The sequence below is a fragment of the Haliaeetus albicilla genome, chromosome 15, assembly GCF_947461875.1.
Source record: "Haliaeetus albicilla chromosome 15, bHalAlb1.1, whole genome shotgun sequence".
Classification (NCBI taxonomy): Eukaryota; Metazoa; Chordata; class Aves; order Accipitriformes; family Accipitridae; genus Haliaeetus; species Haliaeetus albicilla.
Window position 1 is genome coordinate 18,430,119 of NC_091497.1, and position 15,415 is coordinate 18,445,533.

The following is a 15,415-nucleotide window of genomic DNA, read 5'->3' on the forward strand; positions in this document are numbered from 1 at the left end:
GTATCTTAAATAATGCAGTTCTTTCTAATCAAATTACTGAACTTTTAGACTTACAGGACAGTTTTAGTATATTGTTAAAATGGATAAAATGCTGCTTATCTGGCAGATTTATTTATTGGTGATATAGCAAAGTGGGATCATTCTGGTAAGTGAAATATTTCGAAGTTGCCCTTATTGTAGACGTGTGCCATTTTGACCTGTGCAGTTGTGGTACTAATGCTGATACTACAAAGTTGTTCTTGTCCGTTTTTGATAGCCTGAAAATTTTTCTGTAATCTTTTTATCAGGTTTTTTTGCAGTCACATAAAAGATGGGGAATATTGTTTCTTGAAAACTTTTTTTCTGTTAGAAATTTTCAGAGAGAAAAAGCTTCCAGGAATGTGGAAATTACTTTAAAAAAAAACCTGAGACACTTCCCACCACCCCCTAATCCCACCCCCCCCCAAATACCCACCTTAGGGGAAAAATTACCAACTGGTATGATTATTGGAAAATACAGTTTGGGATCTTGCCTTATAAGATCTGTTGTCACAGAATCTTTAATATTGTATTCTCTGTATTTACAACTGGGCAAATACAGGTTTTTGGAGATCAGACTTTCCTTCCTTGCTTTTTTTTATGTTTAGATTTACATAGAGCCCTTAATCCTGCATGGATACATGGATATGGTATCTAGTATAGAAAAGTACCACAAAATAATCAGATGTGTGACTTAAAATATACATCTCACCAATTTATCGGGGCGGGGAGGGGGAATAGTAATAGTAGAAAACTATATACTATACTTTCGAGTGTGGGATTTTTTTTCCCCAAGCAGAAGTTAAATAAAAACTAGAAGTGGTTCTCTTGATAAGTTAACACCAAGGACCAAAAATAACCTCACTGTGCAGTCCTGATACTTCCATACGGATATTTCTAAATGTAATTTGCTTGTATATGGCTATCACCGAAGTAGGTTTATACTGATGGTGAATGTGGCAATAGCAGCTCTGCTTCACAGCTCTATTCTCATGCATGACCAGGTGGAGTTACAGTTTTTGTGCTAAGCTCCGCTTTGCTAACTCCTCTCCTATCAGGATAGACAACAGCTCCTGGTTGTGTGTGGGCTTGGCATAGTTTGAGGTGAGGGCATGGACCACATTTGTTTGGAGAAAGGTGACAGTGCTGCCAGGTGGAGTTTTTGTTTGATGTTGGGGGCAAAGCATTTTTTTTTTTTTAGGTTGCTGCAATTTGCTGAAAAAACGTTGGAAAAATGTAGTGCTTATAGTAGTTTTATTGTTGTGTTCAAGTCATGTTTTCTGTTTAAAAAAGTGCTTATCGGTTTGTTTCAAATTCCTGTTAAATTAGCTAGTTTGGTAAATAAATCAGATTTACCTACAGATGTATACATGCATTAAAGTAATTGCATGCTTCTTAGTAAGCACAGAGTGTATAGTGGTAAAGCATTCTTAAACTAAAAACTATCTAATCTATTTTTGAAAACATTTTCAAAATATAAACAATTTTATTCTTGTTTTAATAATAATCCTTTCTGAAACTTTTTTGGGAAAATTTGAGATAACCATAACAACTAAATATAAATATGTATATGCCTGATAGAAAGAAAGTACTAAATACTTTTCAGTGATATTGGAATTGTGGCAGATTTGTGAAAACCAGGAAATACAGAGATAAGGCCTTAAACTCTTCTACAAATTTACTCAATTGCTTTATTTCTAAATATTGTGTCAGAGCCATGTAAAAAGCAGGTAGTAAGTAGGCTTCAGTTTTCATTTACTTAACTTCTAGGGTTTATTACCGTCGTAACAATTTTTAAAGATAGTTTTACATATTTTATTTTCCTAATCTGTGTAGCTGTCCCTGTTCCTGGAGTTAATATTGAAGAACACCTTCAGTTACGGCAAGAAGAAAAGCGGCAACGTGTAAATAGGAGACATAGATTGGAAGAAGGAAGAGGTAAGTGACTTTCTTATTGATGAGGGGCTTGAACATTTTAAGCAAACAACTTAGTCTGTTTTCTAAGAATGGAAATTAATTAGTTTTGCTCCAGTGAGCCAATACAGTAACCAAACAAAAATCAGAACCTAAATAGCTAGCTTATGTTATTTAGCATGCTTTTGGAAAATTGTAAAAAATTTAACAAAGTCTACTCATAAGAATCAGAATTTTAATGGTGAAGAATAGCATTTTGTATCACTTTCATGTAGTCAATTTTCATTTTTTGCTGTTTCCTGGTTGAATAATAGGTTTTTTTTAGTGTTAGATGCTAAAACACTTTTTATATGAAGAGTTTATATGCCTTTTTATATGAAGAGTTGAAATGACTGCAAGCCTGTCTAGTGCTAGTTACCTATAATATGAATTATTTATTTATTAATATAATTATGAAAATATTATGATAATATAGAATTTCTGTTGTATAATAGCAGAATTTCTTGTTTTATAAAATGAACTTTTCAGTATTTGAATAGCATGGAAAAAATTGACACACTGACTGAATTAAAAAAACAAAACACTACATAATTTCAAAATTTTCTTGCCTTGTGTATTATCTGCTTCAGGAATTATTGTTGATTTTCCACACAAACAGTACATACCTTAACAGGTTTTCAGTACTCTTCTTGTTTTAAAATACCTCAGTGTCTTAATCTTGCAAATAATTAAAGATGAGAGATTTAGACTGATATAAAACGTAATATTTTAGTGAAGCATGATGATATGGTTGGTAAGATTATTGTGTGTTGAGAAGAGGAACAACTTTATTGGAAAGTTTTGCTCTTCAAGTTCCTGCTGTGTTAGTAAATACCATTTTGATTCTCCTTTTATGAATTAGATACTGTTTTTACTCAGATGCAAAATGCGTGTTGTGATCAAACTTAGTTCCTAGACCCCACACCAGTGAACCTTGTGGGGCAAATTGTGGCTTTATTTCACTTGCATGTAAGAAATTACGGGTCTTACCACAAATAAGGAGCAACAAGGAAGAGAAAGCTGATAGTTTCCTATGCATGTGGAAAAGCATGGAATATTTCTTTTTCTTTGAATCTTTGTGGTTAATTTTAGCTGCAAGGTGGAGAGGGGAAGACTTTTTTCTTCCTTTGTCTAGGTTATGTTGGAGCTGCATTGCATACTGCTGGCAAATACTAGGTACAGCTAACAATAATTTTTTTCTTGAATCGTCATTGAATGCCCAGATATTATTGAAAGCTGCTGCTGTTCAGCCCAGAAAGGTAATGATGACAGAGCTGGGAGGTAAATTTCAGTTGGGGGGGGGGGGGGGGGGAAGAGCATCAGAGAAACATTTCGGTTTGCTTCCATTTCTGTGGTTAGAAGTAGAACCAGAGCAGCTTATCCCTTTTGTATGCCATCTGTCTCTTAAAATAAAATAAAATATTTTGGATCTAACAGAGTCTCAGGTGATGAATATTGGGAATGTGGTGGTGGTGTTGGTTTGATAGGCGTATAGGGACTGTAGCTAAAAAGATACTGCTGGCCAGCTTGTTGCACACATCAAGATTATATTCTGTATCAAAAGAACATTGAAATTCCATACCTATGTGCCTATTGGAGGTAGTGGGTATGTCTAGCTGGAAGGGTTGGAGATTAGTTTCCTATTTCAGTTCAGAATGACTTATGTGATAAAGCTGGGAATAGTGTTTCACAAATACTTAGAGATCTTGATTTACAAAATCAGGTATGAAAATTTGATTTTATAATCAATCTTGATTTACATAATCAGATGAAAAAGTTGGAGTTTTGTTGCTTCTCCATCCAAATGCTGTGGTTTTCCATGAGTTGGTGGAAAGAATAGTACCATTCTTGAGAACTCTTATGATGCTCTTCTTTTCATGAGAGAGACCAAAAACATTTAAATAATCTACTAGATTTTCATTTTGCTGTGCAAAAGATTTTGCAACCTGAAAAAACTTAGTTATGCTAATATTATGAAGACTAGGCAGACTGTTTAGTTTTCCAAAAAAGTTCTAGTATTTGTGCATATGTAACTGAACAAATCCTTGCTAATGAAATCCTTGCATATTTAGAGATCCGAAGAAAGGTTTCAACCTTTTACTTCTCTGAAAATATTGATTAGTCAGTTAAAGGCCAAATTAGCTCTGTTAGGGTCTTTCCTTCAGGATTATGATTTCTGGGTTGTACTGTGTTAATGTGTGGCTTTTGTTCTTCTATGCCAGATCAGTGAGAAACAAAGCATATGTAGTTTTTGATAGTCAAGAATAGGATCCATCACTGAATGTTGCTAATCACTCTTTAGTTACAATTGGTGACCTTATATTGAATATAAATATTTTCAGTAGATCTTGAATGTCTTATAAACAAGAGGACTATGAAAGCTTTCTAAGTAAATGTAGGAATATTTCATTCCTAAAACAAGCAAGCAAACAAAACAAAAACTCACAAAGAAATCTCTCATTTTTCCCGCTGAATGTGTTGAAATAGGAGTAAAGTTTAGGACAAAGGTGTAAGAGCACAAGTGCTGGAAGTGTACTGGTTTCCACACTGCAGATCTTGATTTATTGCTTAAAGATAATTCTGTTTTTTTCAGAAGGCTGTGAGAATGTGAGAATAGCTTTTAAATAAACTATACTTAACTAATAAGCTGAAAATACAGAAATAGCTCAATATGGTGATAATAAATGGTCTTGCGCTTCCCTGGTATTTCACTACTTCTCTTTGTCAACCTATGATGTAAAACATTTAGATGATCATTACTGAGACACAGATTTGGTGTGTAGTTAACCAAGGTTTAACTTTCGATGCTCTTAGAGGAAGGGAAAATTATTTTTCATCAGTCTTATTCTACTTGGAACAACAAAAGAACCCATAGAAGACTGATTAATTTTAGTCAAAGCTACTGTGTTTTGAGAGAGTATTATCTGAGGCTGCCTATATTTGGGCAATTTTTGATTTTTTTTTTTCTGAAGTGTAACTGATTCAGTTAATTCAGTAATTAATTTTATTGTGGTAGGCTGAGTATCATATGAATCTGTTTAACATCTGTCCCAAGCCACTATGAACTTGGAATCAGTTTGTCAGTAACGCTATTCTCTGTTCATTGCTGAACATATACCTAAATATACAGCAGAACTATTCAAATACAATATTTTTCATTAAATATCAGTGCAGCTTCTTTCTATAGTTTTAGTTAAATATTTATTTTGATGCTTTCAGGACCTGGAGGTTATATTTGTTTCAAAGTTCTTTAAACCAAAACAATTCAAAAAAACCCTTTTTACTTGAAACAATATCAAACCCCTACATGACTTTCTTTTTAAGAATGCTTTCAAGAGAAAGCTCTAGCCTTTTGTCCTTAATGACCAGCAGGTACAGTTCTGTGAAATTACATTGTTGTATTTGAGTTTGTGATTACTTTTTGAAAGAGGTGATTATTGTTAACAAAACTGATTTTTAAAGTAGAAATACTTATATTTCTATTATAGTTTTAGAACTCAGATTTGCAATAGACTCAATGAGAATGGTTCTGGTTTATATTTACTGTTCTAATTTACCTGATGTGTTTATATACAGAAATGCATCTTTCACATTTATTTAACAATATATACACAGTCTAGTATACAGAAGGAAGAAAGTGTCAAAATTAAGATTATCATAAATCTTATTTCCATCTCATTCTCTATCACCCCCAAATTGCCCTGCATGCTTTTATTGGCTAGCATGCATCTCTTTTTTACCCCTATAAAAAGCCATAATAATTTTTCTTCCACATCTAATTTGTACAATTTAAGTGTCAGTAGAAAAGAGCTTTAAAAACACAGGAAAGACATGTATCCTGGTTTTATTTTCAGTGTTTTGAATAAAAGAAGCAAACTGCAATTAACCTTAGTGCCTGCACAGCAGTGACATTCTCTGTGAATATTTCTGGCATAATAATAAATTACGACTCATAGTCTGAAAAATACAGTTTTAAAGAACATGCACCTTAACTAGTATCCCTGCCTCACAGGAATATTAACTTTTGTTTCCCTTAAGGCTATAGAGGTGGGACATTATCTCGGTATAATGTTTTCCACTTTATTGGAAGTGAAACTAAGCATTTGTCCCCGGTTTCATTTTCTGAAATATTTTTCTTTAAAATTTACCACCTGTTGACCTATTAGATAACTACTTTTCTATATTAGGATTTTGCCTCCATATTTTATTATTTTACAAAAAAATATCTTCAATTGTGTGGTCGTGTACTATTTTTTCAGGTAGCCTGCTACATTCAGTGCATTCCTGTAGAAGTCACCATTTGAGATCACTGATTTCAGTCTTCTGTAATCACAGCTTGCCAAACAGCATTTGTTTAGACAAAGGTACTAGAAGAATTCAAAATATGTGTAATATAAATTCAAATGAAGTAGTAAACTCTTCGATAGTTCTGCCTAAGTGCTTAGATGGCCAAGAATGCAAAGCACAGAAGTGCAGGTAGAATGATATTAATTGTGTATATTTCCTGTAGCCCACTGCATTGTTTAATAAATGCATTCTATTTTGCTAGAAAATGAAATTATTTCTGTGGATAAATATCTTTTTCCTTTATGCTCTTAGTTCACTGCCAAAGACCATTTTGAAAGGCCTGGATCCTGCAGGACCAAGAAATAAAAGCTAATTTTGGCATTACCTAGGCCAGGGACGTTTAACCTTGCAGCCTAGCTATGGCAAAACATTCTATAAAATATAAAAGGAGAGAGCGAATGTTATTTTGTATCATATAGCAACTGATTTAACATAGCAGCACTGCAGTCCACCGGTGACTCTCCTTTGCTTATCTCCATATCTTGAGCTACTGAAATAGTAATAGGTTGTTATTCCCCATGTAGATCTATGTTAGAGGTTTCTGGAAGAGTTTTTCAAATAATACTCTGTGGCATTGTTTAACAAAATAAGGGAGGTGTCTAAGGCATGGCTAAATTGTTCTACCAAAATAATTCACAGTACCTAAACTCTGCTCCCTTTGTACAGGCAACCTCAGATGCAAGCAGAGAGCAGATATGGTCTGGATGAATTGTCCTAGTGTTTTGTTTCCTATGGTGTTATTTTGGAAGGAGAGGAGGTACTTTACATCTTGCCAGCACGTGACTGAACATGCAGGCATCACAATGTAATCAAAATGTAGATATTTCCTCTCATATTATGATCATGTTAAAGAAGTAGCATGTATAAAAAGCCAAAGAGGATGACAGACTTGCACATCCTGTTACATGGATTGGATACAGATTATGACAAAATGGAGATACATTGCATTTAACTTTATTTTGGATTCAGGTTCTTTACATAATGGGTGGGAATGGAGAGTATATAGGAATATCCAGAAACAGATAAATCCTGCTTTCATCAGAAGGTTAGATACTGTTACAGAATTGTCATCTTGACTAGGGGAGTGTAGTTCAGACAAGCAGCTTGGCACCTAAAGGCAGCTATCTACTAGCACCATACAGGAGCTGACAGCCTTTCATGCTTCCTAAACACTCTCTACCTCCCAAATCTCCGGTAGTTCTTTTACTCACCCTAATGTACTTCACTTCCTTCTGTCCTCTTGAAATTCTCTCTTTTTCTGCCATCTTTGCTCTTAGTGCTAAAATGCCGAAGGCTGCCTTCAGAGCTGTGTCTTGTCCCCTGGGCAGGCATTTTCTGGAACTTCAGAATTTTTTGCCTAAGTTATCTAGAGATCACTTCTGTTTGATCACCCACAGATATCTTAGATCCACACACTTCAAGCCACACTCTTTGCAGTCCTTGCATCTCTTTTTGTGACTTTCCTAATCTGAGTTTCACTTTTGTCATATTGTCCTGTCCATTCTCTATTTCTTGGACTTTTCATTTCATTAGGAACTTCTCAGTAAGCAAGTCCCTTTTACTTCCCCCCCCCCCCTTTTTTTTCCTTGTTTTCTCCTGTTCTTTGTCCACCTTTTCTCTGTATCTTTTGTCCTTCAAACATCTTTAGCTTTCATAATCTTTGTCATTCATCTCTCTCCCCTTTCTTGCCTTTTCCTGGTCTGCCTCAGTATACTTCTCAGTATCTATCCTCCAACTTGGAAGGAGGGAAAGCGTGGTGTAAGTTTTTGTGTAAGTCTAAACTCTGGGAAGTAGGATGTTAAACGCAGCAAGTGGCCTGTCAGAAAGTAATCTTTACCAAAAATGTATCTGTTAAATGGAAGCTTCAACTGAGAGGAGACTGTGAAAAGTGGGAACAATAGCAAGACAACTAAAGGAAGAATCTGCAAGGTGAAGGTAAAGCAAAAGCAAATTATGATCCTTGAACATCAGAAAGACCTCTTAATTAACTAGAGAGTCCAGATAAATACAGTAGAACCAAAACAAAAAATCTATGCCGTGTGTAGAAACATACATGATTAATGAAGTTTAGGGCCTTTGTGTGAATCTCAAAGCAAGGGGGAAAGGTAATAGTGGATTTTTAAAACATTTTTTATTTTCTTTTTTAAGTTAATGCTAAAATTTGGGAACTTCTGTGTGTGAAGACAAGTTTCTTCATCTGAAGGTTCTAAAGCTAGATAGATTTGTCCTAACTTTTACTTAAATTTCTTTCCATACTGTTTACTGTTAGTGAAGGAACTGATGGACTAGAGCTGACAGCAGGAAACCTGAGACAATGGGCCCTTATGAAAACTTAGCCTACATTAATTTGTTAATAAAGTTCAGCTAAGGAAATAGAGTATCAGGAATTCTGGAGAAGGAGGAGGAATACCTGTTTTCAAAGTTTCACATAAGCTGTTTATAACATGACGTAAAGCCTGATTTGGGGTGTTTTGGTTTGGTTGGGCTTTTGGGGGGGGGGGGGTGTGGTTTTTTTTTGTTGTTGGCGTTTTTTTTGTTTTGTTTTGGGGGGTTTTTTTGGTTTTTTTGAAAGTCCATGTAAGGACTGAGTCTGCGAACTGGTGGAATGGTGAAAGTGGCACTTGGCAGAATTAGCTGCTCCTGATTCATGGTTTGCATTGAATGTGAGACTTCTGGAAGAAGATGCCTCCAAAGAAATTCTTGGTGGCATGCTTAGCCTTTAGAATAGAGGAAAAATACAGATTTAAGGAACAAATTGCTGGTCCATGATCTACATATAATCAGCCTCAATTAAACTTAATACAGCACTGCTTGGGTGTAGGTTTTAAAAAGAAAAAGTAGTCTGCAGAAAATTTTAAATATATACATCATTGCTTTCTTCAAATACAAATCATAGAATCGTTTAGGTTGGAAAAGACCTTTAAGATCATGGAGTCCAACCATCAACCATGCCCACTAAACCATGTCCTGAAGTGCCTTGTCTATGCGCTTTTTGAATGCCTCCAGGGATGGTGACTCAACCACTTCCCTGGGCAGCCTGTTGCAATGTCTGACAACCCTTTCAGTAAAGAAATTTTTCCTAATATCCAACATAAACCTGCCTTGCCACAACTTGAGGCCATTTCCTCATGTCCTATCTCCAGCCACCTGACAGGAGAGACCAGCACCCACCTCACTACAACCTCCTTTCAGGTAGTTGTAGAGAGTGAAAAGGTCTCCCCTCAGCCTCCTTTTCTCCAGAGTAAACAACCCCAGTTCCTTCAGCCGCTCCTCATCAGACTTGTTCTTTAGGCCCTTCACCAGCTTCATTGCTCTTTGGACACACTCCAGCACCTCAATGTCTCTCCTGTAGCGAGGGGCCCAAAACTGAACACAGGACTCGAGGTGCGGCCTCACCAGTGCCGAGTACAGGGGGACAACCACCTCCCTGCTCCTGCTGGCCACACTATTTCTGATACAGGCCAGGATGCCATTGGCCTTCTTGGCCATCTAGACACACTGCCGGCTCATATTCGAATCTTCTCTTCAAGACCTTTACATAAATGGGAAATATTTTAAAAATAAATAGATTTCAAAATTAGGAAGTAGATTAAAAAAATCGTATGATTTGAATAATTTTCTTCATGAAACAGGTTTTGGGTAGCTATTTTCTCTATAAGTGATAACTTTGCATTTCAAATGTGGTAATTATGAACAGTTGTATGGTTATGTTTTTTAAATTTATCATTGGTATGATGATATTGTTCCAAATTAGTATTTTGAATGTAATATTGTAGGATGTAAGACATGACAATCTTTTTAACTGATAAAGACAGTAATGGATATATGTTGCATACTTATAAGTTCAGGTAAAACTGTCACTATGGGACATTTATTGTTTCTTTGCATAATATTTTGGTCTTATTGTCGAGAAATGGCAACTTTCTTTTATTTAGGGCCTTTTGAGTTTAGGAAAACAAGATTATTATATAATTATCATTTTTTTTCATTGCTTTTAATTTGAATTTTGTTTAACACAGTTTCCATTTTGTGAGCTTTCCTATGCATGTGCAAAATGTTTCTCCTCAGGCCCCCTTGTATTTCCTGGTCCTATTTTTATGAACCATCGAGAACAGGCTCTAGCCAGAATCAGACCCCATCCAGCACAGCTAAAGCATAAACGGGACAAGCACAAAGGTATTTGGTCTTCCTTATTGGCTAGGGTGGAAATAAGTCCGTCCTCCCAGTCACTTCTTCTGTGCGCTGAATCTGTCTTTTCAAGAACTGCACAAAATGGGTTCTGCCTTTCTTCTTGTTAGTATCTTGTTACCTGAGGAGAAAGAAAATGCATTTAAATGTTGACCTTTTTTTAAAAGTGACTTTTTTTTTATGAAATCTGCATTGTCTTTCTGTGTATCTATTCTCATTTCTAATGCTGTCTCATTCTTAAGGTTCTTTAACTTTACTGTAGGAAACTTTAACACCTTCCAGTGACTCAGACTGCTGCATTGCATTTGCGTTGTTTTTCTGAAACTGCGTTGTATATCTGGGGTGATTGCTTTAACTTATCAATTCCAGACTTCTTAATTCTAGCATAAATTTTTTCATAGGTATGTTTTAACAAGCCTTTTTTAGAAATGAAATATTTAAAATAATGTAAACAACACTTTTCTTTTTATTAGCTGTGAACAGGGAGAATACAAATCAAAGTACAGGTTTTACAGTGTAATATTCTTGAGTTAAACATTCTTTTGAAGAATATAAGTAAGGGAGTGTCTGATATTTCTGACTTTTTTGTATGTCTGGAAAGCCAGTTCATCATACCTTGAATTTCTAAATGTGTAATTTTTTCAGATATAAGTGATTTTTTAAAAAAATTTTTTTTTTAGGAAGAGGTAGTGTATTACTAAAAATTTCAACTGAATTTATTAAAGTTGAGCTGTATCAAATCTAATCGTAGTTTGTATATATCTGTATATAGATGTGTCGGTATGTACGTATTTATATATAAAGGATAAATATGTAAAATGTAGATTACAGACCTGATCAAAGTAAGTGGAAAGCTCCTAAAATGGTGAGAGCCCAGAACACTTCAGCTATTTTCTAAAGAATAGCTAAATAGGAAAATAATTGTTAGAATGGCATTTCAGTTGAATTGACAAAAGTTAGTGATAGTATTTGGCATGTATGCAAACAAATTGTATGACAGTTTGAAGCCTTTTGGGATATGAATTCAGTGTGTGGGGGTGATGGGCCTACCTAGATATGAACATACTGGATCATGAAATCATCTTAAGTTTATTTTACGGAAATGAAAGCAGAATCTGGTCCTTTGTATTTGTGGAAGATATATTCAATCTATCTGGAAGACATATCATCTGAGCTTTAAATCTTAGTAGATTAAATAGAATAACCTATCATAATCTCCCTGGGAGAGATTGGGTGCTGAAAGACAAAACATATGGAACTTAAATGCTGTCATTTGAGTGAGAATTTGCTGATGACCAGTATTCTTGAGCTGGATACTACTGCGAGTTGTACTGCTTGCAATCCCTTGACCTCATAGGCGAGTGCATAAAGGAGTATGTTCATCCTGCCTACATCTGTACTTTTTTGGCATGTGTTAGTAGTTGGAACTCACTTCAGCTCAAGTATCTCCTTACAAGAGGTGTATTCATTAGTGTCAGTTTGAGGTTTACATTGCTTCTTGGAGTTGTAAGAACAATGCTAAAGGTCTGTATCATGCTGAAAGATTTTGTCAGATACGCTCTGTAGAACCAAACATTTATTTTTCCTTGAGGAAGGCTATATGCAAGGAAATGTTCAGTTTCTTTTAGTTCTTTGTGTCTCATGCTAAACAGATAAGGAAGATTTTAATATCTTTACAAGTAACCTTTGAGACCCTTCTCTGCCTCAGAAGATTGCTTCTCAAAAGATGACCATAAATTCCACTAGAAATGCCCCTTAACTCCAGGAAGAGCTTCCAAGGGAAAAAGGAAAACTGGTGAAGTGGGTTGTTATCAAAGTAATGGGGAAGGTGGGAATTGTGAGGAAGAGAAGTATACCTCATCTTAAACGGCATGGTTCTTTTACTATATAGAGAATGTAAAAGCAGTAATCACGCAACCTGAGGCAGGGATGTTGACTTCAGTAAGAGGACACTATAACATTGAAATCAGCATGGTCTTTTGTTTTAGTTTTGAATGTGATGCTTTCCAAACCAGCATTCTTACTTCGGATGTTTCTGCTAAAGTAGTCTTGTAACTCTTCACACCAACCAGACCTTTAAGATCTTCAAGCAAGGAAAATTTATTTCAGCTGGTAGTACTGATGAGGCCAGTACTAAATGTGCTGGTACCTGTTCCTGCCTCTCCATTTCCAGCTGCAGAACTTCTCTTGATAATGATATTTAAGCTTGAATGTGAACAGATTCTTTGGGACTGACAATTATGGCCTAATTTAAAAAGTATATTTGATACGTACTTGTATGTCTTATCAAATCTATGGTTTTCACTTTTGGAATTCTGTTGAATTGCCTAATTGAAAATTCCTTCAACTTCTTCAAAATACCCATTTTCTGGAAAGCTTGCCATTGTCATCTACTCATTTCATGTTTATAGGGTCTGCATATCAAGATCCTTGTTATTACAAAAAATGCATATTAAGCATAATCATAATGTTTCTGATCTATGTCTGTGTCTCCATCACAAGTATAGGTAGAAAGGATTAGGTCCCACCTTGTTGGTATTCATGGACTGCTTTAACACTAAGAAGAGAAATGAGGTTGTGCTTCATCCTCATTCTTTAATGAGGTAGTGAGTTCCCAGTCTGCATCTCCAGTCCCTGTGGACTTCATCGCTGGGGATCTGAGTAAAAAAGATTAATGGAAGTCTGTAGAATTTTCTTAACTGTAGAGCTGAGAGTTTCTGTAGAAGTTAACTGAGTAGCAATTAAAATCAAGGTAAGCTTCTTGAGTCAGTTAAGATTCTGCAAGTAAATCCCACCTTTTTGCTGTATTTGGGAGTAGTGGCAATGAAGAAAAAATTCTAAACAATATGAAACCAAATACCCTCAAAAGGACAAAGGCTAGATGAAGCTGAATGTGGATGGATGGAACAAACTATATATCAACCATTTTGCAAATACTAATACAAAATTATAAGAAGTTCAAGAAAATTTACTTGTAATTTACTTTTTAACTGTAAAATACACTGAAGGGTAGTTTGAAGCACTTATTGGAGAAAGACAGCTGACAATGAAAACCTACATCTAAGACTTAGAAGTGAATGATACTGGAGTCTTTATATGTTCCATATTGACATTTCCATAGTCTGGTAGTCTTGTTTTCATTGCTAAGTGTTCCCAAACACAACTGAAGACATGTTGTTTAAGACTTGCTCTTTGCGTAGGAAGATAAAAGTTGCACCAAAAATGCTTCGGAGCCACTTTTTCTTTACTAGGCTTTTACATGCTGTCACCAATAAGGAGACATTTTAGACAGGGACTTTCTTGAATTCTTGAAGAATGTGAGAGTATGTCAAACCTCACAAGCATACATAATCAGTAGCAGTTGTCATGTGTTATAACAACAAATATTAATTTGTTAATAACAATTATTAATGACAAAGTTGACTTTCTTTATAGCATACCTTTTTTGCTATTATGAGTTCTGTCTCTCTACTCAGACTTCCTTATATTTCATACCAGCCCCTCTTTTCCACATCATTTAGTAGTTCTTTCTGAGGGTTAAATTTCATTAGATGAAGTTGCCCAGAATTTTGAAGAGGTTAGGAATAACTCTTCATGTCATATACTGTAAATGGAGACTTGCAGCTGTGAACCATTGCAAATCATAAACAAGCAGGACCAGCAGTGGCTGATCGAGGAAAAAACTATCTGGGTCACAGAAAATACCTAAGAATTCACACCCTCAGTCAAATACACTTCTTGGCGTTTGTATTCATATAGCATAGAAAAGGAAGTACATGGAGATAATGGATGTGCTTTGCCATTTCTCAGTATTGCAGTTTTACTTGCATCCGTGTCAGATAATGGAATAAATTATTTGGCCAGTAAATTCCTGTTTGCATTTACTTTTTGGCTGAGCTGAACAAGTAAGTCAATACTGGTACAAAAATTCAGGACACAGTTATTACTGAGTTTGTAATTAGAATGCAAGTTTATTACCACATTATCATAAGTGTTACGCACTTGTGATTCTGCATATCAAATTTCATCTATAAGCTCAAGTAAGCTCTGTAGCAACCTCTGAAACATCCAACAGACTTACTTTTTTTCCTGCCCTCATAGGATGGATGATTTTCACAACCAGAGGTAGGTTTCTTTCCCCCTGCACTGTAGCTATAATAATGGTTACAGATATTTCAGCTGAAGCCTGTGGTGGACAGCCAAGAAGCTGCAGTCACAGTCTGATTTGTTCAAGTAATGTTGTTGTATATAAAGACTATAGATGATATTAAAGTATTCAGAACATCCTGTGAGGGTTGAACATCATAGATACTAACCAATAACTTGACTGATATGCTTTGTTTGGGTAATCGCTGCTGAAATGAACAAAGATTTGTTGCCAAATGGTGTGGTCTAAAGAGACAGTTATTCTCAGAATTTTTTGTGTACAGTCATATTGCATTAAAGCTTGTAATCTGTGGGGAGAAGAAATGTATTTAACATCTTTAGAAGCACTTTTTCCCTCCTCCAGAGATGGTCAGTGTGAAATGAAATACCATCACCCTTACTGCAGCTGGGGAACACTAACAAAATGGTTTTCCTCAGGTCTGGACCAAGGGTCCAAGATCCCATTCTGTAACAATGTTGGGGGTTTTTTGGTTGTTTTTTTTGCCAGCAGAACTCTCATTTATATCTTATGACTTCACTTGCTGTTGGTACTGAAGGAGCTTTTTCTCCATTCCTGGAAAGCACCTTTTTTTGTGGTGGCAATATCAGCCAACAGAACTTTTGAGCATGTTTCATAGAGGGAAAAATTGTCTTCAGCTGAGTTAAGAATTTTCTAAGGAAGATGGAGTGGGTGGGTGGGGGGTGTTGCTGGTTGTATTTCCAGTTATCTCGCTTTCCTTCCCCGACTGTATAAGACAACCAG

General features: G+C 35.6%; 1 protein-coding gene across 17 annotated transcripts in view; it reads left to right on the forward strand.

Annotated features, from left to right (window-relative positions):
- Positions 1–15,415, forward strand: part of MYCBP2 (MYC binding protein 2) — a 201,252-nt gene that overhangs the window by 58,921 nt on the left and 126,916 nt on the right. For 15 of the 17 annotated variants that reach the window (XM_069802496.1, XM_069802497.1, XM_069802498.1 and 12 more), the window contains exons 17-18: positions 1,855–1,956; positions 10,387–10,494. In XM_069802496.1, coding sequence (XP_069658597.1) covers positions 1,855–1,956; positions 10,387–10,494 — 210 coding nt within the window. Of the gene's footprint in view, positions 1–1,854; positions 1,957–10,386; positions 10,495–15,415 lie in introns of those variants that run through there. The other 2 variants (XM_069802502.1, XM_069802512.1) reach the window with 2 other exon arrangements.